This window comes from Aethalodelphis obliquidens, unplaced genomic scaffold (genome assembly GCF_003676395.1).
Source record: "Aethalodelphis obliquidens isolate GAN/ISIS:26980383/991018 unplaced genomic scaffold, ASM367639v1 scaffold8, whole genome shotgun sequence".
NCBI lineage: Eukaryota > Metazoa > Chordata > Mammalia > Artiodactyla > Delphinidae > Aethalodelphis > Aethalodelphis obliquidens.
The window spans coordinates 19391145-19407563 of NW_020837952.1; the positions used below are offsets into that span (position 1 = coordinate 19391145).

At 39.3% G+C, this 16419-nt stretch overlaps 1 protein-coding gene across 3 annotated transcripts in view; it reads left to right on the forward strand.

Annotated features, from left to right (window-relative positions):
* The window catches only part of LGR5 (leucine rich repeat containing G protein-coupled receptor 5), a 119685-nt gene that overhangs the window by 57152 nt on the left and 46114 nt on the right, over positions 1–16419 (forward strand). For all 3 annotated transcript variants that reach the window (XM_027107028.1, XM_027107030.1, XM_027107029.1), the window contains exons 2-3: positions 765–836; positions 15886–15957. In XM_027107028.1, coding sequence (XP_026962829.1) covers positions 765–836; positions 15886–15957 — 144 coding nt within the window. The remainder of the gene's footprint in view (positions 1–764; positions 837–15885; positions 15958–16419) is intronic.

The following is a 16419-nucleotide window of genomic DNA, read 5'->3' on the forward strand; positions in this document are numbered from 1 at the left end:
ATATACCAGTGATGCTGTAGGATTATGTGGGAGACAGTAAAGAAATAGAAAATTAAAAACAATAAAATCTAATTACACGGAGTTTCGCTTAAAACAAAAATTGATTGAGTTCTGCCCAAAGTGGCTTGTTGTTTCCTGTGCCAGGAACTACTGTGCAGGCCCAGCAGGAAGTGTGCTACAGAGCAGGATCGCATTACACCCTTGTTTTATGGTTCATTTCACTTATTTAATGCAATCCGAGAACCTGCAAAAGGAACATGTTCGAAGGAGGGAATAGGCTTTTTGTCTTGTTTTGTTTTTTTTAAGTTTCTTTGAATCAAAACATTTGTTTTTACAAGGTGCTTATAGTCCCAGAGAAAGAGGACTTCCAGAATTGCATGGTGAAGACATTTCTCTTTGCCACAAAATTTAAAGCAGGACCCGACGCTGAGTTATGTCTAGGGTGGTTGAGTTATGTCTGTTCCCTTTGCTGGTCTACTCAGGTCATTTTAAACATGAAGAATTACAACCATGCCCATGAATGGTCTATCATTTTGAATTCCGTATCAGCTCCTCCTAGGGTCTCTGATTTGACTGAGAGCCCATGATGTTGGGGGGGACATGGGAGGAAAGGAATATATTTAACGTGCAAAAGAGCGATTCATTTGTCAAGCAACACAACGAGTTCCTTTGGCTGTATTGCTTGCAAATGTGTGAACTGAACAGCTGGACTGCCTTGTGGTGGCAGACGCCACTCCTCACACACTGCCTCTCTTCCTCTCCAGAGACCTGAGTATGAACAACATCAGTCAGCTTCCCCCGAATCCTCTGCACGGTCTCCGCTTCCTGGAGGAGCTGTAAGTATCAGCGGAGTCGTGCCGCATCTAGTCAACACTGGACACGTTCTTGTATTTGTCTCTCGTCCTTACTGTGAGAACCAGATAAAACAAGGCAGGAAAGCTGTCAGCACCAACGATCTGGGCACATGAGGAAACACTTAGCTGGGAGGGGAAAAGAAAGAATCGCTTAGGATTCTGGAAATCAACTTATAAAAGGGTTTACCATGAAGCTACAACTTTCTAAGGTGAGGCTGAGCCAAACAAATTAAAAGTTTAAAACAAAAGCTGTTTAAAAGAGCTGGAGAGCTCTTTGGAAATAGTTAAGCAGCAGGATATTAGAAGTTTGAATACTGGTTCATGTTTATTAAAATTGCAAGTAAAGCCATAATCAAAACCAAAAATTGCCTCTTGGTTTGGCTTATGACGGGGAGAATTGCGTCCTCATTTCATAGCACCAAAACTTCTTGTCCTAATCACTTTTAATTACTGTTTTCCTACTTTTAAATTGAGCTTCCCTGAAGGCTTGAACTGAAAACCATGAAATCCACAGAGGACTTAAAACTGGTCTCTCCCAAACTCACTGTAAAAAAATAAAATTCAATTTTTTTAAAAAGGAGGAAGCTAAAATTAGCTAATGATACACAGAGGAATCTTGATTAAGTCTGGTAATCACTTTCCAGAAGATGAAAAAGAACTCTATAAACCAAAATCTGCATTTAAAAATTCATTTGATCCTCTTACTCTTTTGAGGGACGGGGACTTAGGGGAGGGATGCACCGTCGTCATAGGCTTCATGAAGAAGGTTTGGCACCATCAGCTAAATAAATCCTCTGACTGTTGATTAAAGGAATTGTTTAGGCAATGACCTCTTTTGAAAATACCCCTTTTGTAATTCCTAGAGTCCGGGTCCAATTTGGGGAGTAATTTAAATTGTTGATGTACCACACGATCCACCTTGGGAGGTGGAAAGAACCATCCATCACAACCAAATTACACTACACTGATCATTTTTTTTCAAGAGGATAATATTCTCAAATTTCTCCCCTTTAGAGTTGGATCTATATTTATTTTTGATGGCGTTAGCTTTCTCACAAATGTTATTATTTTACTACTGAAATCAGCTGAACATGCCCAGATTGTTATCGAGGAGTATGGTAAAAAAGCTTAGATTACTAGATTATACAGCAAGTTTTTATTATTCAAAAAATGGATTTTCACTTTGGGTTGTCCAGGCTCCTCTTCTCTTTTCTCTCTGGCCATTTCTGTTGCTAAAAATTTAACCCTCATCAGGACTGGGACCATGTCTGTCCTAGTCTTGGCTGGTGTGTAATGAATAATCAATACATTTTTGATGAATGAATGAATGAACTAAAGAGAAAGCAAAACATGTAAAAGGAGCTTCTTATACTTGTTCACCGCCTTAGAAAAAAGTAACAGATTTCGTTGACATGAGCCAATATTTTTAGATTATTTTTAGCAAATTTCAAACATCAGCATTTTTTTCTTGTTTACATTCTTCTCATCTGCCCTCTCTCACCATAATTAATATACAATACTTAGTCCTGTTTACCCCCATATTTCTAAAATATGCATTCCCACTGCCTTTCTCTTTAATTTCCTTATAATATGCAATGGCAAAATGCTTCCATTCTCCTTCAACATACACCTCAGCTTTCGACCACAAACCAAATCAATAAATAATTCACTTCCCCAAGGACTTTGTTTAATAGAGTTCCTCCTTTGGTGACCCAATTCATTCAGAATAACTCCTCTTTCTTCATGAGGTGAATGTTAATTTTCATCCAAGACCAGTTCTTCAAAAGATAATCGAGAGAAAAAAAAAGGGAAAGAAGGTGAGGGAACTACCATTTGAAAAGCCTATTTTTACAAATTACCTTATTTTTATGTCTCTGGAAACTCCATCAAGTATCTTGACCATGGAATCATAGAATTTCAGAAGTAGATGGGACCCTTTAAAGACTATTCATTCCATTTCCTCCTTCTGTTCTGAAATTCCCTCTGCTGAGCTGGCCAACTTGATGAATTTAAAAGCAAGACCACTTTCCCATATATAATTCTGTGCTGCATCTAACTGATGTTTTGAAGACATCATTATTCATTTAGTGGCAAAAGGGGATAATATTTATAGAACCTGGAAAAATGATCAACTCTGCTTGGTCTATTCCTTTCTTCCCAAGGATAAATTTAGGGTGTTGTGGGTTTAAACACACACATCCACTTAGCAGAGCATTTTGATCATGCCTTTGTTATGTGCTGATTGTTTCCGTTAGACTCAGCTATGTTTAAGTCTGTATTCTCTTCTGGAGTATAAGATCTTCGAAATAATAATATAATTATACTGACAACAGTAATAGCTTACTCTGTGACAGGCACTGTTCAAAATGTTTTGCACACATTATCCCACTGAATCCTCTTAACAACCCCATAAAAGTAGATATTATTATTATTCTCACTTCAAAATTATAAAAAAAAAACAAGTACAGAGAAAACAAGGAACTTACCCAAGATAATGGAGTACATAAGTGTCAGAACTAAGATTCAAATTCACTTTCAAAGCCATACTCAGAAAGCAGAAGGAGGCTTTGGAATTGTTCTTCATTCACCTGTGCTTTTCTTTTCCCCGATAGTACCTAGTATAGTGGTCTGCACAGCTGAACACTTTAAACTCTTGTTAAACTGAGCTTTGTAATGATAGGTGTGTTCATCTGTCTGTGTCTGGGTATATGTGAGGGAATGAAAAAGAGTGAGACAGAAAGCAAGAAAGAGCTGTCTACCCAGCAGGGAGAGATTGGATATGCAGGTTATTTGTTCACTACCCTCATATATTGGCTCTGAGAAAAGTATCATCATAATTTTCAGGTGCAGAATTTCACATTACTCAACAGGAACAAAACCTTAGTTATTATTTTTACATATGCATAAATATACTTAAGCAGCATGTTTTATATAGTATTCTACTGGGTTGGCCAAAAAATTCGTCCAGGTTTTTCCATAAGATATTATAGTAAATAAATGACCTAATAATAAATGAACTAATAGATGACCATCCATACAGCTAGAAACAGACATTTAGATATCTGTTATTGTATGTGTTACATCTGTTGTTGTATCTGTTATTGTGTGTGTGTATCTTTTGTTATGACAAACTGTTCAAATGTTAAACTGTTCTGAAAGTATTCTTTTGCTCAGTTTACTCAGCTCATCTCTATGCTTTATTGTTTATCCATTCAGAAACTGGTACTGATATTCTCAATGATATTAATAAAATTCCCACCACAAAACTCAATTTTTAAAAAACACTATTAATAAAGCCAAGTTACCACTCTTCCCCTTAGCTCTAATTGCCCGATTATCATCTCCCTAGTTTAATCCATCTATGTCATAAGCTGTGTAGACAGTCATGATTCATCTCTCATCCATCACTGGTCCCGTATTTCAAAATCCTCTAAGAATCAATAAAGTCCTAGAGGTATCCCTAACGTATTTTTTAAATATATTGTAACCCTGGAGAAAGTGGCTATGTGGAGCAAATATTTAAGAAGAATTAAAGCCATCACGATTAATGGTCTTCTTCTCTTCCTCCTGACCTTCTGGAACACTTACTACCTGTGTCACATGTCTTGGTACATTCAAGTCTTGTTTGTTATTTGTTATTTTTGTTTTATGACTCTGCAAGGTGACCAGGCATGCACAGGCCAAACGCCCTGCTGGTGCAACGTGATATCACAAGGAAGAGAGAGAGCCTTTTTCCTAAAAAAAAAAAAAAAAAATCTGAGTGTGGTTAGGCTGTGTGCTGTGTAGAGAGGAGAACACAGTACCTAGAAGCAGAAACAAGCCCAGGACTCCTGTCCTGACTCTGCCACTTACTAGGGGATAATCCACTTGACCTCCCTGGGCCTCAGGGCATGATGGTGAAAGCCGCCCTTGCCTGTTTTGAGATTCTGAGGATCAAATGAAATGATGATGAAAGAACTTTGGTAAACTATAATTTACATATTGAGTTGTGTTAGCGAAATGAAAACACTTTCAAGAGGATTCTCACTTCCTTCTTTCCTATTTCATGAGCTTGATTTTGGAGTAATCCCAGGGATCCAGGATTTGTGAAGGAAAAACTGTTTCCAACCATGAGGTTTAACGGATATAGGCAACCAGTGCAGATAGTTTTTACCAAGTTTGAACACCCTGAGCAATAATTGCATTTCTCTCCAACAGTATCTCTCCCAGTTCTATTTCTTCAGTTCTACTAAGGACTTCATGTTGATGTTTGCTATTTGGACAAATAATAAATCCCACATTTGGTCCATCAGAGTGTGGTTCAGATGTTAGGAACTAAAAGGTCGTGCCTAATGCTGATATGTACAAGTTCCTTTAAACTTAGATTGGTAGCTTGATTAAACCAGAGGGAAAAATGAATTGTTACCATTTTAAACAGTCTAAGTTAAAGGCCTTTGTTTCCCAGTACTATTGTAAAATCTTCCCAGATTCTAATGCTATTGGAATCAAATACTCGATTTAGGAAGGAAACCTGAGATGCTCTAGGGAGGTTTGTTTTTAGGTTACTATTGTTCCCTGGAACTGTTTGCTCATATTATGGTTGGCCTTAAAGAATCTCTGTATAAATAGTAGATATCTATTATTTCAGATGAAATTAGTAATGAGAAATACCACCAAACTTCCTGAAAGTACAGTCTATGCTTGTTACTTCTACTTCCTCATCATGTTGCTAAAAATAGTGAGAGCTGTCCTGCCTGTCTTTTGAGATTTTTGTCTGAAGATCAAATGAATTGATGATGAAAGAACTTTGGTAAACTCTAATTCACCTATTGGATTGTGTTAGTGAAATGAAAACACCTTCTTGCCCATAAATAATCTTCCTGACCCTTGGCCTTGTCAGAGTGCTCAGTCTCTCCTTTTCATAGATCTGGTAATTGATTATAAATGCTGCCTCTGGGCTTCCCTGGTGGCGCAGTGGTTGAGAGTCCGCCTACCGATGCAGGGGACACGGGTTCGTGCCCCGGTCCGGGAAGATCCCACATGCCGTGGAGAGGCTGGGCCCGTGAGCCATGGCCGCTGAGCCTGCGCGTCCGGAGCCTGTGCTCCGCAACGGGAGAGGCCACAACAGTGAGAGGCCCGCGTACCGCAAAAAAAAAAAAAAAAAATGCTGCCTCTTTACCTTTAAAATTTGTATTAAAATTTTTTAAAGAATTAATTTAAAATATAATAAAAGAAAAAATGCTGCCTCTTTGAAACTTTTTTTTCTCTAGTGTTATTTTATGTTCTCTTCCAAATGTCTATTCATACAGCTGGATATAGAGATTTAGATATCTGTCCTTGTGTATGTATGTGTATCTACATATGTGTGTGTATATACGTGTGTATATGTATATATGTGTGTGTGCATGTGTGTGTATGTGTGTGTGTGTATATTATATATATATACATATAATATATACAATTGTAATGGCGATTAGGGCACTGTTCTTAAAGTGCCCTACCTTTCTGCCTCCTCTTTTTCTCCTTAGCCTTCTTTTCTCCTCTACCCCTAACATATAGACATTCCCTAGATTGCCTCCTTTCTCAGTTCTCTTCAGTTCATTCATTCAGCGTGTATTTATTTAGCCAGTGGGGACATAAGAATGAATATGACTTTCTACGTTTCATTCGTTCAGTCAAGAAGTCCCCACTCCAGGGAAACTTACAATCTAGACGGGGAGACAGATGATAAGCAAGGAAACAAACACGGATGATATTTGCTGATTATGACAAGAGTGATAAAGAACACAAACATGGTTAAGTAGAGAATAAATAACAAGGGATGACAAGGAGGGAAAGTGTCTCAAAGAAGGTGACATCTGAACTGAGCTCAGGAGGATGAGGGGAGTTGGTGGTCTGCAGAGCTAGGGTAGAGTGTATCTAGTAGGAGAATAGTGTGAGCAGAGGCCCTCAGGTAGGAAAGAAAGTGATATGTTTGTGGATCTGAAAGAAGATCAGGGTGGCCAGAGCAGAGTGAGAGGGAGGGGAGGTGACAGGGGATGGGGCTGGAGAGAAAGGCAGGGGCCAAATCATGCAGGAACAATCAGGCTATGTATAGAATTCAAATAAGAGCAATGGGAAGCCGTGGAGGATTGTATGCAGCTAGTGCAATAAATAGGATTATGATTTATAAAGATTTCTCTGATTTTTGTATGCAAAATAACTTGGGGTGTTACGGAAGCAGAGAGACCTGTTAGGAGGCTACAAACTCATTAGGAGACAACTACCGTTGTCTGGTAAAGAGAGTCAAGATTTGAACGACCTCTGTTATGTAGATGACCCCCAAATCCATATTTCTAGCTGAGATCTCTTTTGTCTTTGACTGCTAGACCAGTGGTTCTCAAAGTGTGGTCCCTGGACCAGCAGCATCGGCACCACACGTGAGCTTGTGAGAAACGCAAACCCCAACCCATGTGCCCCACCCCAGCCTAATGAATCAGAAACCCTGAACTCAGGACACTGCCTTTAACAAGCTCTCCTGGTGATTCTGATGCATGATGAAGTTTAAGGACTGCTACTCTAGGCCAGTTGTTCTCGAATTTTAGTGACATCAGAATCACCTACAGTGCTTGTGAAACCGCACATTGCTGGACCCTGCCACAGAGTTTCTTCAGCAGGTTGAAGGTGGAAAGGGAGGATGTCAAGAATTTGCACTTATAACAAATTCTCTGGTGATACCAATACTGCAAATCTAGGGACCACACTTTGAGAATCCTCCACTACCCCAGTGACACCTCTACCTACCCCACCAATACTTTAAAACTCAGCAAGTGCAGAACCAGATCCATTCATGAACACACAAACCATCCTCCACAAGAAGATTTTACTCCTGCCTTTGCTTCTCACCATCAGCATTCTTATTATCCAAACTTATGGTCACTGTGTCTGTCACTGCCTTTGCATCTGTCATTCTTTCTCACCTCCTGTATCAGCCAATTTCCAAGTCTTAAAGCTCATAATTCCGCATTGTCTTTCCCATTTGTTCACTCTATTTCATCACCACCTAGTTCAGGTTCTTACTGTCTCCTCTGGATAACTGTTCAAATTTGTTGACTAATCACCTCTCCTGATTCTCCCAATAATTAACAATTGAATCATTGTCTCCGGGGATGGAGACCATGAAGGTCTCTAGATGATCTTATCAGTATGAAACTGTGAGGACTGCTTCAGAGTTTCCCACCTTGCAGAGGCATTAGAATCACCCAGAGAATTTTTAAAACTACTAATTACCATGGCCCATTTTCAGAGATTCTGATTTAATGGGTCTCAGTAGAGACCCAGACATCATTCTTTTAAAGCTCTACTGGGGGCTGGGACCCACTGGGATATATGGAAGCTTTACAGCAGAGGAAGAGAGTCAGGCACTCATCGTTGACTGGACCTAGGGACTGAAAGGAAGTCTGAAGGTGCAAGATGACTCTGAGTAAGGTTATAACATTAGGTGCTAGGAGACAGGTGAGGCACTGTCAATAGAAACAGGGAATTCAAGGGGAATAACTGATAATTTGGAGGCAAGAGGATGTCTGGTTCTGGGTTTACTAAGTGCAAGGTGCCAGCAGGACATCCAAATGGGAATGTCACTAACAAAGTTGGAATGTAAGTCTGGAGTGTGATGATTCTGTTCTAGAGAGAATGATTGGAAAGTTGTTTACAAAGAGGTGATTGCGGAAGGTGCCGGAGCAGATGAGGACTTTGAGAGAGGGTAGAGGCTCTGTTTCCCAGTATGGGTCTCTATCCATATTAAACTCACCTGGGCTGCTAATTAAAATGCAGATTCCTGAGTCATTTCCCCCAGAAACTCTAAGTCACTAAACCTGAGTTGGGGCCTGCCTGGGGATCTGAATTTTTGATGACTCCTAAGACAATGGCAATGCACACTAAACTTTGAGTGCCACTAGATAAAAGGAAGAAAGACAGGTGTGAGGACAGAAACTTGAAGAACATCTATGTTTGGAAGATGAGCATTAAAAGAGGGGTGAACACAGAGAAAGACAAATATCATATAGTATCACTTATATGTGGAACCTTAAAAAAACGATACAAATGAACTTATATACAAAACAGAAATAGATTCACAGACAAGAAAACAAACTTATGGTTACCACAGGGGAAAGTGGGGAGGGGGATAAATTAGGAGTTTGGGATTAACAGATACTCATTACTATATATAAAATAGATAACCAATAAGGACCTACTGTATAGCACAGGGAACTATATTCAATATTTTGTAATAACCTATAAGGGAAAAGAACCTGAAAAGAATGTATATATGATATATATGCATGTATACGTATAACTGAATCACTTTGCTGTACATCTGAAACTAACACAATATTGTAAATCAACTATACTCAAAAAAAAAAAAAAAAATGAGGGGCTAGAAAGAAGAGAGGGAAACAACCAGCCATAGTCATGAGAGCAGAAAGATTGTACAGGATCCGGAAGGCAAGGGGAGGACTTTGAATAAGAGGCAGGGAGCAGGGCTTCCCTGATGGCACAGTGGTTAAGGATCCACCTGCCAATGCAGGGGACACAGGTTCAAGCCCTGGTCCGGGAAGATCCCACATGCCGCGGAGCAACTAAGCCCTGCACCGCAACTACTGAGCCTACACTCTAGGGCCCGCAAGCCACACTACTGAGCCCACGTGCCACAACTACTGAAGCCTGCGCACCTAGAGCCTGTGCACTGCAACGAAGAGTAGCCCCTGCTCGCTGCAACTAGAGAAAGCCCACGTGCAGCAACAAAGACCCAATGCAGCCAAAAATATAAATAAATAAATAAATAAAAATAAAAAGTAGATTGTAAAATAATATTAAAAAAAAAAGAGGCAGTGAACAATGGTTTTCTTATGGCCAGTACCTCAAGTGATGCAGTCACTTGCATCCTTGGGTTTTTCCTGTTTCAGATTGGTTGCTCCTGATCAACCCAAGCTCCAGACCAACCTACTTTTGACCAAAGTTATGTTTAAAACCTCAGATATTGGAGCCCAAATGCTATGGTTGAACCAAATTCTCTTGTGTAAACTTTTCTACGTAAGCATGAGCACATAGGCCCAGTTTCCTTGTAAAAGGGGAATGAATAATCATGTCACTTGTTTAATGTGATTTTTAAAATCACTAGATAACACAATGTATATAAAGTACTTTACATTGTGCCTAGAACTTGTAAGTTGTTTTACAAAAAGTACATACTATTTTTGTGACCCAAAGGACTGTACGTGGCATATTGAAAGTGCTCAAATAAATTGCTGAGTTTAAATTTGATTCATAATGAAGAAGGAATATTCTTCAGCTGTTTCTGATCTGTTTATGTAGTGGCTAGCCAGCGATCTTGCAATAGTTAGGCCAGACCTGAAGTAACTCTAGCACTATGGCCAACTGTCTTTGGAAACAAGATCAAATGATCCATCAGTACATATTAATTCAGCTCCCTGCTCTAGGCAGGCAATAAGATTCTTGACCTTAGGAGCCTATAATCAAATCAAGTAGACTACATATAAAATGGTAGAAAATGAACCTTTATAGACAGCATTGTATAGAATATAACCTATAGGAAAGTTGACTGTGGACTGAGGTAATTAGGAATACTTCACAAAGGAGTTGAAAATTGAACTTCATTAGTCTGTGGTTAAAGAAACCATAGGGCCATATAACCACTAAAGGATCTCCCTGTTGACCTGAAGAGCTCACTTATTCAGGCCAGTGGTCTTAGCCCTTAAACATTGAAATCTGATGTTTTTGATCTTATGTAATAAGGAAAACAAAATGGACAGTTCATAAATACACAGTTTAAGAGGAATGATTTGGGGCTGGACCTGACCAATTAGATATGCTTAACTTATTGGGGGAGAAAGGGTTTTCTAAAATCTCAATTTCTTGCGTATTAAGAAAGACACTTTTTTCTACCCTGAGAAGATCCGTGGTTTGTCATAATCCTTGTATTCAAGCCTGCTGAATAGGCTTCAGCAAACCTTACCAAAGATGAATGTCAGAGGGTTAAATGCTAAGTATCTGGGCCCTTCCAACTAGCACAGGCATCTTATGAAAGCAAACCTAACCATGGTGAACTTAGTCGGTTACAGTGATGATGCATTACTGCCAGTGGAGGCAAGATTAAGAGATTACATCAGACTATGAGTTTCATCCTATTTGTGTCTAACACTTCACTGACCCAGACTCTTGGCTCCTGTATGCAGGAACCCAGAGCCCAGCTTTAGTCAATCGAATTGAATTATGAATAGTCAATCGGAATGGACTAGTGTGTTTGCCTGCATCACTTTGTCTTTTGAAAGTCACTAATTACAATATTAGTATGGTTTATGCTAACTTTATTTTAGGAGAATTTTTCTTCAAGTGGGAACATTTTGACATTTCAGAAATTTTATGTTTAAGTGATAGTTTAACTACAATTATTCAGGTAATTATAAATCAGAAGAGTAAAAAGAAATTCAGAAATAGGAACAGAGCCACTGAAGTTAATATTGGAAACCACGAGACAGAAAATAGTACCAGAAAACTGGAAACAGGCAGATCTTAAGAATGGGAAAAGGGGAAAAACTACTACCGTTAAGCCTGACGTTAGCCCTTACCAAATTTCTGATACAAATTAATTTAGCATGTATAGAATGTGTGCCCTCTAGATCTCATGTACTTTGTAAGAGTTGGAAAATAAAGCAGTAATTACTAGGAGCCAGCATGAAATTGCTAAGTAGTCTGAAATGTCTTCTTTTAAATCATAGGGGCTGTCATGTTCAAGTTCATTTTGCTCTGATTATTTAAGTAGCACCACTGTTAGATAGCTTCCATGCTCCATAAGGAAGGACTAGATTACACTTACACGAAATCAGGAAAGAGATGATGTTTTTCATTTTACATAAAGCTTTTCTGAACTTTGGTGTCTGTATCTTCAAAATATGGGCATAATAACCTCTGATCTACCTCCTGATATAAAGTATGAGAAAGTGATTTTAAAATGTTGGTGATGGGCTTCCCTGGTGGCGCAGTGGTTGAGAATCTGCCTGCTAATGCAGGGGACACGGGTTTGAGCCCTGGTCTGGGAGGATCCCACATGCCGCGGAGCAACTGGGCCCGTGAGCCACAACTACTGAGCCTGCGCATCTGGAGCCTGTGCTCCGCAACAAGAGAGGCCGCGATAGTGAGAGGCCCGCGCACCGTGATGAAGAGCGGCCCCCGCTTGCTACAACTAGAGAAAGCCCTACGCACAGAAATGAAGATCCAACACAGCAAAAATTAATTAATTAATTAATAAACTCCTACCCCCAACATCTAAAAAAAAAAAAAAGAAAGTTATAAAAAATGTTGGTGACGTGTAATAAAGAAATCTTAATAAACAAGAAGAAAAAGATGGGTGGAGGGAGGATAAGGGAGAAAAGAATGAAGGTAAGGAGGAAATCCATGTGTAACAAAAACAATTGTAGGGCAGAAAAAGACTTTAGTGGAAGAACCCTATCATTTTTTAAAAGTAAGTGAAATAAGGGAATTCCCTGGCAGTCCAGTGGTTAGGACTCAGCACCTTCACTGTGGTGGCCCGGGGTTCAATCCCTGGTTGGGGAACTAAGATCCCGCAAGCTGCACAGTGTGGCCAAAAATAATACGTGAAATAAGGTCCAGAGAAGTTAAATGACTTGTGTGAAGTCTTGCAGCAAGTTAATAGTGAGAAAAAAGTAAGCCAAAAAGGGAAAGAAAAAAAAACTGAGTGTTAAAAGACAAATGGGTTCTTGGAAGACATGACCTGGAAAGCCTATTAAAACTCACCAGGCCCTTTCACTTACCTCTGAAAATACTGCTCAGCCAAAGGGACCGATGTTGGACCATGGTTCCCCGCACAGTCATCTTCCCGAGGGTCCCAATCAGAGAACAGGGTCAAGTACCTCTTCCACTCTCAGTGCTCATCCCATTTTGTTCACTCACCTCTCTCCCTCCAGACCAATGTCCAGAGAGGAGAAATCAGGGCCCACACTTGAGTGCTTTGCTCTCATCCCACCATTTTACAAAACAAAGCTACCAAAAACAAACAAAACAACCCTTGGATTCCTTTAGAGATTCAAATTACTGTGGAGATTCAAAGAAACATACATTCTCAAAAATATTTTAGTTGGTTGTGACAACAGCCAAACCTCTGCTTATTTGATTTATCTGAAGAGGAATGTGTCTACTGTAACTTACTGATTTTTTTTTTTTTTTTACTTTTTATGGCAGTTAAGTCAGCAAAACTAACAATGATAGGACGATTTGAGTCTTCTATATGGAGAGGTATCTTTAAGGATAAAAAAATTTTATGTGATATAAAAAGATATAAAAGTTTTTCCTATTAAGTTGTATCTTATTATAGAAATGAAGATGATGCAAGAGACATTTCTGTGAAATAATTTTAGAAACAGAGAGAAAAACAAAAAACAAAACCTTCCAGCCAAATGGTATGTGGGTCTCAAGGGTTGGAACGTAGTTGCCCAGAGATTTGTTAGTTCAAATCTTCACAGGAAAGATTTGTGTGCAGTTCTCACTATTTGTGTACTCATTTATATAGAAGTCTTTTTTTCCCTATAGTTTATATGTATTTAATTTTTTAACTGCTAAAACCATCCCACGTGGTAAAGAAATGAGGGGAAGGATGCAATGATTTCCTTAAATTGTGCTTTTGGGCAATGAGATATATCTTTCACCAGCACAACGAATAACTAATAGCCCATCATAAATTCCTTTGTTTTAAGACAAATTCCCCTGATAACACAGGTCAGTGGTTATACAGATTAGTTCTGAATATAGTCTGCGGCTCTCAAAGTCCTTGCCCAGAAAAGAAAAACAATTCATGTGAAGTGAGCTATGATTCAGGAAATGTAACAGAAAGGTATTTACCCTAACAATAATTTAAACTAATAAAATAAATAAATAGAACGTTTTTACTTTCTCCTTTTCATTTCCAAAGTCAGTGACCCAGAAACCATCAAGCTACTCGATCACATAGCAGCAGTAAGAGTCGATAAGCCCCCATTTTCAGGCTAGGTTTTAGAACTCAAAAAATGTACTGTTGAAATCGTGACTATGAACAGGATAGTTAAGGACATTTTGGCTGAAATAACAGTTCCTGGTCAGTTTAGTCTGATCAGTTAAGCCACCTGTGATCGTCAACCAAGTCTGAGTCTGTCTTAATTCAATAAGCAACTCTTTTATAGCACGGTCCTATGCAAACCATGTCCTTCAGTTTACGTATAGTACTTTGGATAACTAATCAAATGCATGTAGGTTATATAGAATATAACCATAAATATGAAATGTTGGCTACCTACGTTTCACCTTGACACAAATGGTTTGCCAGGTGGGATTTTTCTTTCTTCTCCACCGTATTCCACCACTTACCTCCTCCACCACAGCTGTGTTGCACGAGCAGCTCCTGTTTGAACTGCTCTAGTCGCCTCCTGTGCTTCCACTTTTGCCCCCAAAGTCTATTCCCCCTTTAAAAGGGTCCTGTCATGGACTTCCCTGGTGGCACAGTGGTTAAGAATCCACCTGCCAACTCAGAAAACACAGGTTTGAGCCCTGGTCCAGGAAGATCCCACATGCCGCGGAGCAATGAAGCTTGTGCACCACAACTACTGAGCCCGCACGCCACAACTACTGAAGCCCGTGTGCCTAGAGCGCGTGCTCCACAAGAGAAGCCACCACAATGAGAAGCCCGTGCACCACAACGAAGAGTAGCCCCTGCTCACCGCAACTAAAGAAAGCCCACACACAGCAATGAAGACCCAACGCAGCCAAAAATAAATAAATGAATAGATAAATAAATAAATTTATAAAAAAAAAAAGAAAAGGGTCCTGTCAGAAGGACCCTTTTAAAACACAGAACTGATCACATCACTCCCCTGCTCGAAGTCCCTACTGTGGCCTCCAGAGCCCTGTGTGGAGTGACTCTGGACACTGCTCCAACCTCACCTGCTGTCACTCTCCCCTTGGTCATTCCACTCCAGCCATGCTGGTCTTCTTGCAGTTTCTGGACCACGCCAGCACACTCCCTCCTCAGGCCTTTTGTACCACTGTTCCTTTCACATAGGTCGCTGCATGGCTCAGTCCTCTGCTCAAATGCCCTCTCAGCAGAGGGGTTTCCCCGACCATCAACCGTCGTACCTGTAAATAATAGCCCATTGCCCTCACAATCACCGCCCATGGCTCCCTCTCTATTACCTTGCCTACTTTTTGTATAAAAAAAAATTTTTAAAGGAGAGTTTTATTTTTTTAATTTTTTTTAATATTGGAGTATAGCTGATTTACAATGTTGTGTTAGTTTCAGGTGTATAGCAAAATGATTCAGTTACACATATACGTATATCCATTCTTTTTCAGATTCTTTTCCCCTATAGGTTATTACAGAATATTGAGTAGAGTTCCCTGTGCTATATAGTAGATCTGTGTTGGTTATCTATTTCATATATAGTAGTGTGTATGTGTTAATCCCAAATTCCTCATTTATCCCTCCCCCCCACCTTTCCCTTTTGGTAACCATAAGTTTGTTTTCTATGTCTGTGAGTCTGTTTCTGTTTTGAACAGTATGGAGTTTCCTTAAAAAACTGAAAATAGAACTACCACATGATCCAGCAATTCTACTCCTTGGCATATATCCGGAGAAAACCATAATTCGAAAAGATACATGCACCCCAGTGTTCATTACAGCACTGTATACAATAGCCAAGACATGAAAGCAACCTAAATGTCCATCAACAGATGAACGGATAGAGAGTTTTATATACATAGTGTAAGCTATTAAGTGATTTATTGTAAAATAGGTAATTTATTATATTTCTTCTTAGGCCCTTCTTTTGCCAGCTTTTTGTTTAGAGATTTAAAGAAATTTTTTGCAAAATATAACAAAACAAGGTTCTTTAGAGTTGCTTTTGGCATTCGTGGTCTGCACATAATTGTATTGCATTTTTAACAACTAAATGAATTCCACATGAAGAGAGCTATGCTTACTCTCCCTCCTCTCCCTTGAAACCCGCAGACGTCTTGCCGGAAACGCTTTGACATACATTCCCAAGGGAGCATTTGCTGGCCTTTACAGTCTTAAAGTTCTGTAAGTAAACCGAGTATTGCTTGTTATAATTCTGATTTTAGTGTCAAGTGGATGCTAATTAACTTGTAAAGATTGAGTTCCTCCAATAAACTATTTAGAGTCATGAGATAATTCGTCTAAATTCCAGTCTGCCTTCCTTGATACCATAGAAACATGTGATACCTGGCTAGATTTGTGTGTGAAAAAACTTCATCTCTCCTTTTCTAACCTTAATGTCAAAACTTTGCCCCTAAATAACCAACTTATCAACTCAAACTTGTGAAAGCGTATTTCCCTTTCCTTTTGTGCTATGAAGTTGGGGGGAGTTTTTTGAGTCATTTTGATTCAAGTGAATAAATCACTATTATGCTGACATAATGAGATCACAGCCTCAAACCATTTGCAGAATTTGTTTCCTTGTGATGCGCTGAATAAGGCTCAGGTAAAAAAAAAAAAAAATCAAGTTTATGTTCCACTTATGAA